Here is a 9,077-nt window from a genome sequence, read left to right on the forward strand (position 1 = left end):
AGTATGTCTGATGGCTTCTGTTCTCCATGCCCATCCTAGGCTGGCTGAGGTAGGGAGAGTAGCAAAGATCGTGGTGCCCAACACCCAGACCAGCCTGTGCTGCACTGCCCCCACACACACCCCCTGCCCCATGCACTGGGGGGCTGGGGCCTGGGGGCAGTGGGTTGGGAGTGAGGGGCACTGGGTCGGGACTGGCCACCAATGTTTACAAATGGGTCCTGGTAGAAAAAAGGTTGAGAACCACTGATCTAGACAAGGGATCACTAGCTAATGGGCCCACAAGTAGAGCGGCATCTGCTGCTGCCCCAGCTCTGTTCCCCAGCTCAGGACTTACCTGAGAAAGCCACAAACAGACCTTGCGTTCTCCAGCCCAGAAACTGATAGGGAGTGGGAACCCTACCAAAGAAGCTGTCCTGCTTTGCCCTGTGGATGGAGTCTGTGCTGCTCTCCCTGCAAGCTGCCAGACTGAGGAAAGACCTTGAAATGAAATTATGCATCTTTACAAACAAGAGCTTGTTGTGAAAAGAGGGGAGCAATCATGGTGCTGGGGTGTATATGGTGGAGTGTGCAGGGGAAGTGTGTGTGTGTGGGTGTGTGGTGAAGGGACCCTTTGCACACTCCCCCCGTGGTGCAGCAGCTGGTTGCAGCACTGGTGCATGGCTCTAGCCAGTGCTGCACGTCGCAGCAAGAAGCGCAGCCCCCACTGGACCATTTTCTTCCCCAGCACTCCCCGTACTCACAGGGTACAGGATGGAAGCCCCAGGCACTGGAGCCACTGGTTTACCCACCCCAACCCACTCCAGTGCCTGGGGCTTCCTTCCTTTGCCCCGTGAATGTGGAGAATGCCAGGGAAACAAACAGCTTGGCAGGAGCTGCGCTCCTCACATTGCTGGCCGATGCTAGGAGTCAGGCGCCAGCACTAGCAGAGTACCCCCTTGCTGCTGCCCCCCACTGCCTGCCAGGGTTGTGCACCACTGGGGGGGGAAGAGGGGGAGTGCGGAAGGGTCTCCATACCCCTCCCCACTCACACTCTGCCCACCGAGCTCTGTGCTGCTGCTACCCCCCTAGATGAGGGCTCTGAGCCACCCAGCCCCATGCTCTGGGCTCCCACCCAGCTGCAGCCCTGCCCCCACCCGCAGCTTCTCTACCCGCTGCCAGAAGGGAGCATGACCCTGGGGAAGCCTGCAGCAGCAGCCCAGCCTGGTGCTAGTGGGGCTCACCCTTCTGCCCATGAGGGTGGGAGCGAGGCATAGTAGGATATGCTGGGGGTGGGTACAGGCACCTTGCTCCCACCTTTGCAGGCAGAAGGGCTGGGCAGGACACAATTTGTTGAGGGGTGCCATCGGCCGGACAAAAGTGCCTAGCAGGCCAGATTCATGATAGGTAATGTGGTATCTTTTACCTGAAGCAAGAAATGTTTTTTCTAAAATTTATCTTACGCAACAAGTTTGTTGTGTTTCTAAACATCTGTACTTCTCTGCCATTAGCATTTACATCTTAATTCTCAGAGATGTTGGTTCTCCCTAATTCTCTAATCCAGGGCTTTAACATGCAAGTAAGAGGAAATAATTTTTTTTTTTCCATTAGAACTCTGAATATCTGCTGCTTTTTACCTTTCTTCCTCCATAATGGAATCCTCTCTTCCCTGTGCCTCCTGTGTGTTTTCATACAGGAGTTTATGAGTTTCAATGAAATTCTTCTGCAAGGCAGACATCTGGGCCATTATCTTCTGACGATGCAGTCTGGCTGCTTCTGCCTTTCTCTTCCGCTCAGCCTTATCTTTGTCCTGAGTGCTCTGTGTCTTACCAAGAAACAAACAAAGAGACTATAAGCTAATAGAAGTAACAGTTAAACAATGACAAGAATTAGTCCCCAAAGGTAGATATTTTAACTGCTTATACCAGATTTCCCAAAGAATCAGACACTGTGATGGTTAAAATAAATTAAATTTGAAAAGCCCAAAACCAAATTCAAAATATTAACCAGAAACACAAGGCATTAACAGAATACATTTATAGTTAAATAGATACTAAGCTATAACTGTATCAGAAACCTAGCTTTGCCTTTATTTACTTATATAGACATCAGTTCAAGCTCCCAAGGTTTTATGTCTCCTGCAAAACTGAAGTGAAAATGACTAAAAGTATCAACAAAGCCAAATTCTTTTGAATCTTTGTATCACTAATTAGCCAGGTAATTATTAGGTCTATCAGTTTTATCTAGTCAGTACTGTATTTAGATGATATGAAATAAATAACAGACTGACTTGCTAGTGGCTAGTGAAAATTGCAGGTGGGGGAGGTTATAGCAAATCCATGTTTCTCAACCTTGTGAAATCTTTACCTTCTCCATAGCTAATATAAATAGAAGGCCATTAAAAGGCAAATGCCAAACTGACAAGGCAAATACTAGTATACTAAATAGGCCATCTACCAACCCTTATGTCTCCACCTGTAGCCACAGAAAGCACACATTATTTATAACTATCTGCCAAAATAAACTTTGGCATGCAGCAGAAGTTAATGCTAAGAAAAAAAGGGATTTCTTCGTTTTCCAGTTGGTCTAATAAAAGGTATCATTTTGGAATCAAGAGTTCTAGTTTTTTGTACATCTTTTTGTCTCAGACCAACACGGCTACCAAGTACATCCCTGAAACATGGAAGATGCCGAATTTCAGCTGATTTTGGATTTTAAACTTCATTGCAGAACAACAAGGAAGTTTTTTTTGCCTTCCTGCCTGCCATCTGACACCTCCAGGGAAGGAATTCTACCTAATCAACACATCAAAGAGCTACTCAACACAGCTCAAAGACACTCATGGACCCAAAGGGACAGACTTCCATCTTCAGCTCCCTCTGTGCAAAAATGAAACTTATTTCCTACCTATGGGGACTTTTTTACCATCTTGTACCATCTACACTTTCCCCAGAGCCTGATGAAGGGACTTTGATCCCAGAAGCTTGCAGAAAAGGACAATTTTCTCGCCATTTTCCAGTTGGTCTAATAAAAGGTATCATTTTGGAACCAAGAGTTCTAGTTCTTTGTATGAGATTTCTTCTGCAATTCTTGAACACAGATTGTACAACAGCAGAAAGAGCAATGCTATGAATATTAATTAGAAATAAGTGAACAGTACAGGCTCAATGTTCAGACTTGGATTTAACTAATTAAATAACAGTTTTGGACATATGTCATTAATTAATGCCAGAAGTGGTATCCAAAAAGTGGTATCCAATATTGCTGCTTACAGATATGGGGAAAAAAAACCCCCAACAACAACAAAACAGTGCTTTACTGGAAGAAGAAGAACATCAGTTTGACCTGGCTCCCCAGTGTCTATATAGATCAGGCACTTCAGTGAGGCTTTTTGGTGTTTTTATCTAATAGCTGATTGAATCAGCTGAATGAATCAATCAGCTATTAAAGCACCAAAAAGCCCACTGAAGTGCCCAATCTATATATATAGACACTGAGCAAGCTGGGTCAAACTAATGCAATGCCTCTTTTGGGCATGTGCTGCACTCAGTGCGGGGGTGTGCTGAGCTGAAAGTAAAGTGCTGTTTCCTCCCCGACCCACCGCGACATTTGCAAGCAGCCTATATGATCAAATAAACAAGTTTAGTCACTTGGGTTTGAAAACTGGACCTTAAAACTTCAAATGCAAAGATTCCTGTGGAGTATGTCTCTGCAGAATTTTTTAGTTCCTTCTCTGTTATTACCTCATCACCTTTTGTAGCTTCTGATCTTGAGATAGTGGTTATTGTTGAAAAGCTGGACTTCTCTCTCAATCGTTTCACTGTGTCAAATGTCTGGGAATAGAGACTTAAGCGTTAAAGAATAAATTGCAACCCCCACTGTCTGCTACATAGACAAGACTAAAAGCTTATCATAGGATTTAATATATTTTGTTAATTTGGGGTTAGTAAAAGCATACTGTAGTAATAACCTAGGAAAGAAAATGCCTCTATTGAGGCAATAAAGGATCCCCCACACCACTAACGTACCTCCAACTCAGATCTGGAGAACTCCTTCAGGCGTGAGAATATAGCCAGCTCCTCTGATCTACTAAGGCCTTGGGCCTTTCTAAGACAGCTAACAAGGATGCTAACAAGTAGTAATGGTTGTGATGGTTGCATAAGGACATCTACCCAACGAGAAACAGATGGACACTGCCACATTTCACACAGCTCACTGAGACGCCATCACACAGAAATACCTCTCAGTCACTACTGCTATGTGGATGATTTAAACTGTGGTGGACAACCTGCAGCATGAATGCCACAAGTGGCATGGGTAGCTTCCATGTGTGGGACATGGCAGAAGAGGAAGGGGAAAGCAAGCATAGCAAGTGATAGGGCCAGAAGCAGAAAGCAAATTAGGAAATCAGACAGGTAGCACAGGGCTAAACACAGAAAGCACAGGAGAAGATGAGATAGGGAGCAAAGGGCAAGAAGCAGAAAGCAGAGCAGCAGACTGGGCTGAGGCAGGGGAACAGTGGGGCACTCAGGGCAGGAGGGTGCAAAGCTAATCTGTGCACACCTGCTAAAAAGCCTGGCCTCCACTGATTTACACCATCCAATGCTCAAGCTAGAAGGCTTTTCAGTCTATGACCAATTCCCAAGTTGTGTCTTTACATTTCCATTTGTTCCAATATTTAAGTATGACTAGAAATCTCAGAAGTCTTTATGTTAAGCCTTCTAAACTTAATTTATCTACTATTTTAAAGCTCTGTGAATTTTAACACATTAATTTTCCATGGTAGCCATTTGTATTATAGGTTTTGAAAAAAACTGCAAACCTTCCACTACACTTTAGGTTTTAAAGCAAACAGCCCATAAAGACTTGCCAATTTTACTAACATAAAAAGATTTTAACCAAGCTTCTCTTTTTACAACTTTACACTGTAGAAAATACCTTGAATAGCAAAGTTGTTCATATAAATAACATGGTTATGGAGCATTAATAATGCCACTACTGGATATTATTTGCACAAAAATCTGACTTAAAATATTTTACATAGCAGCACTGGGCCTAATATTGGTCCTCTCAAATTCTCAGCATCTAATAATGAGCTTTTCAACACAGTAAGCTGTTCAAGATATTGCAGGTGTGAACACTATCTAGTGGATCAGCTACAGCAGCCATTAAAACAATTTTAATGGTATTCTGTATTATTAAAACCAGATCACACTTGCCTTCTTCCTTGTTTACCTGCAGTATCCAGTTGATCATGTCCTTCTGTGCTTCTAACTGAGGAATTCCTTTTAGCTTTTCCAGAAGCATCACTATGTTCACAGCATTCAAGGCTGAGCTTCCCATTCCTTTACAGAAGAAGAAAAATGTCATTTGGCAGAAATACCAACTAACTTCTCCACACATCTGCAGCTGTGAACAGGCTTTAATATAGTGGCAAAACATACATTACACATTTACAGTTTTGCCTTCAGTTTTTCCCTCAATCCAGGACAGATACAATATAATCTTTGTTTTTGGTGGATCAAATACAGATAACACGAATTCAGATTCCTTTCAGAAGCAAAAGTGCAGACAAAACAAACCTGGCTGTCAGATCTATGCTCCAGGTCTTCTGTTTTTATAACTCAGACTTTATATATTCCTATGGTGTGTGCCCTTTTCTGTTATAATATGTAGTCATCATTCCAATTTTCTTGATCACAAAACAGGTGCAAGCTTTTTATTTTTAAAATACCATTCATATTTGTATGTTCATCCCTTCTTAAGAAATTATTTCATTCCCCTTCTCTGCTTCCTAATAACCTTATGAAGAAGCAGACACTTAACCATCTTCAATCAGCTGGCAGCAGGATCACTTCAACATCCCTTTTTAAGCAGAAGCAAATACCTATTCCCAACCTCAGTTCCCTACTCCTGTTTTGGAGCAGTATTCTGGCAGCCTCAAGCTTAGTTTCTTAATTCTCTGATGAAAATAAACACAGAATAAATCTTTCATGACCAGGATGGCTTAATTTTTCCTTAGAAGTTAGTGCTGACCTTATAGACTAAAGTTAGCTTAATTTACTCTCCTCTCCAAAGGTAAAAAAACATACTTGATGCTTTGTGATAGAAGTCAAAGGTCACTTCTTCCTCTGGAGCCTTCCCTAGCTGCTGTTTCTCTTCCAGTAAGCCCAGAGAAAGGAGATGAAGTACCTGGGAAAGATGAAAATGAAATCTCAATTGCTACTGGGCTGCTGCAAAAATCGGAACATATTGATAAAAATAGCAGAAACAAAGGGGTACATCACAAAATATTCTGATAAAACAGCAAGCATCAAAAAGTGCAAAAACCACACTTAAAAACACAGTAACTGTGCAAGTATCTCTAACAAGATATATTGCTGATAAATTCTTTAAATTTTAACCAATACTCATGTATTTCGCATCAGCCATGTATGAGCTGCTGATATGGGTCTACCCATATCACTAGTAACTATCAGATAAAGTAATAAAGTAAATTGTGCACCCCTCTAATGGTGGGTACCCTAGAGCAGTGTTTCCCAACCCAGGAAGGCACCTGCCCCTTTCATTGGGGGAGCGGGGGAGAGCTGCAAAGCCAGACTGGTGGCACTGGGGCTGGGGTGGCTAGAAGACGATGCTTGGGGAGCAGGGGAGGTGAGAGGGGCTATGACCAGGCTGCTTGGCACGGCGCACCCAGCCCAGGGTAGGAGTGTGGTCACAGGCCTCTCCTCCCTCCGGTCTGTGCAGTGGCCAGACACTTCACTGCCCCCATGAGCCAGAGTCACCACAACCACTGCGTTCTGGTCTGAGCAGAACAGGGGCAGCTAGGAGGCCATCCAGCAGTACTGGAGGGAGGGGGAGGGCAGCCAGGGGGCTGCGGGTCAGGAGGGACACTAGCATGGCCTGGGGGGGTAGGGAACTAGGGGTCAGACACTGGCAGGGCCACAGGGGTGTGGGTCAGGACAGGCCGTGGACCTTTGCAAATAGGTCCTGGTAGGGAAAAAGTTGAGAAAGACTGTGCTAGAGCAGTGTTTCTCAACCAGTAGGACACGAAGGTTGTACAGGTGGACTTCAACTCATTGGCCGATCGAAAAAATCAAAGTTGTTTGCACTTCAAATAGATAAATCAACAGATATCTTGAACAGTGCAAAAGTGAGGTTTTGTTTTTATCATGGTGGGACATGGGTTTTTTGGCAAAATGGTTGGTGAGACGTAAGGTACAAAAGGTTGAGAACTGCTGCACTAGAGGACAGAAAAAAGCAGGTGCTGATAGCAAGTAGCTGGGTTTGTGATGTCTAGAAGGACCACATGGTGACTTGGCCAGCCAGGTGCAAAAGCAGTGGACTTCAAAAAGTGTGTTAATAGATTGCTATCGGGTGCTAGGGAAGAGCTAGTCCATTTAGGTACCAACGACATAGGGAAGTGTAGAAGAGAGGTCCTGGAAGCTAAATTTTAGGCAGGAGGTTAAAGTCAAGAGCCTCCACAGTAGCATTTTCTGAAATGATTCCAGTTCCATGTGCAGGGCCAGAAAAACAGGTGGAGCTCCCGTCTCAATGTGTCAAAGAGACAATGGTATAGGGAGGAGTTTAGGTCTATCAAGAAAGAGGAACCTTTTGGGAAGGAGGAACCTGCACAGAAAGGATGGGCTCCAACTGAACCAGAATAGAACTAGACTGCTGGCACTAAACAGATATTTTCTGTAACGCTTGGGCCATGTCTGTAAACTACAGGCGCTTTGCATGCCTGTACATTCACATTTTGTAATGCTACAAATGTAACATCTGTCTGCATCCATCCTGAAGGACAATTCAAATTAAACTATGTAATTAAGAACTTGTTTCTGATATTGTTAATTTCTACTGTAAATTGCATTTAAATTTTATAAGAGAGGAGGCGTATCATTAGAAACACATAATTGGTCAACAATTTTTAAAACAGGCTTTTGGGGCAAAAAGGATACCATATTTGTACAAGTACAAATTAATATCCTGTTTGAGTATTCATAATCACACAAGAATGTTTTTGATACCAATAGTTAATACAGACAGCATTCATGGGGAAAATAAAAATGCTAGACATACCATTTGGATCATAGCTTCTGTCCATAAGTGGGTCTCCAGTTCTACTGCTCTTTGAAGGATGGTCCTGAGGATGTGCATCATGACATCACAGTTCATAACTTTCACCACATTACTGAACGCAGGGCTGAATTCTGGAGGAGGCGGAGGTGGTAATGCTAGAAAAGTACAGTTTAAAACAGGCGTGTCAAACATACGGCCTGCAGGCTGGATCCAGCCCATGGTGCTGTTCTATCTGGCTTGCAAGGCTACTGGAAGTTGGGGGTGTGACAAATGTATGGTCTGCTGCTGAATTTGGGGCCCCCAGGACATGGCCATCAGTGGCAAGTAGGTTACACAGCCTTCGCTTGTCTGGCAGTTACTTGATCCACCATCGCTCCCACTGTAGCTGCCACTGGCTCTGCAGATCTAGTCTGCATGGAACCCTGTGGCCTGGATCTGGGTCCTGGTTTGGGCCCAGGGTGAGTTTCACATCTCTGGCTTAAAGAATACTATATCTACCTGAATGCATACGGGCAAGAAGGAATGTGAGCAAGATCTCAGTCATAAGTTCATTAGAAATTATCAAGTGCACTCCAATACTCTTCAATTAATGTTTGTAACCTGAATAGCAATGACTGAGGCAAAAAGGAGATTAAGTAAACAAAGAGAAGATAGGTTGAAAGTTTTCTAAGTTCTTGCTATACAGAGTCTGTGACTATTTATTTATTTATTACCAGGGATCCAGGTTTTCTGTTCCTCATGGAAAAACACTGATTTTTGTCATTTTAAGGGGAAAAATACAGATTTTCTCTTCTAAAGAAGAAAAACACAGGAAACAGCAGGTTTCCTCTCATAAGCTGGTAGAGTTCCAGCTTGCAAGGGGCTGGGGGGTGGGGCGCGGAGATCAGGAAGAGGGTGATCAGCAAGGGAACATCATGTGCATGTGTGTGCATACACATGCATGTGTCAGCCAGGCAGCATGGAGAGCAGCTATTGCAGCTCCCAAAAGTAAGTCTGTTGGGGGGGGGGGGGGGGGGGGG

At 43.9% G+C, this 9,077-nt stretch overlaps 1 protein-coding gene across 4 annotated transcripts in view; it reads right to left on the reverse strand.

Annotated features, from left to right (window-relative positions):
• The window catches only part of UBR1 (ubiquitin protein ligase E3 component n-recognin 1), a 174,781-nt gene that overhangs the window by 79,381 nt on the left and 86,323 nt on the right, over positions 1-9,077 (reverse strand). For all 4 annotated transcript variants that reach the window (XM_019519092.1, XM_019519090.1, XM_019519091.1 and 1 more), the window contains exons 25-29: positions 8,059-8,213; positions 6,069-6,168; positions 5,212-5,321; positions 3,720-3,809; positions 1,614-1,801 (exon numbers count right to left, since the gene is read on the reverse strand). In XM_019519092.1, the coding sequence (XP_019374637.1) occupies positions 1,614-1,801; positions 3,720-3,809; positions 5,212-5,321; positions 6,069-6,168; positions 8,059-8,213 (643 nt within the window). The remainder of the gene's footprint in view (positions 1-1,613; positions 1,802-3,719; positions 3,810-5,211; positions 5,322-6,068; positions 6,169-8,058; positions 8,214-9,077) is intronic.

The sequence above is a fragment of the Gavialis gangeticus genome, unplaced genomic scaffold, assembly GCF_001723915.1.
Source record: "Gavialis gangeticus isolate Ggan-Ray unplaced genomic scaffold, GavGan_comp1, whole genome shotgun sequence".
Taxonomy (NCBI): Eukaryota; Metazoa; Chordata; order Crocodylia; family Gavialidae; genus Gavialis; species Gavialis gangeticus.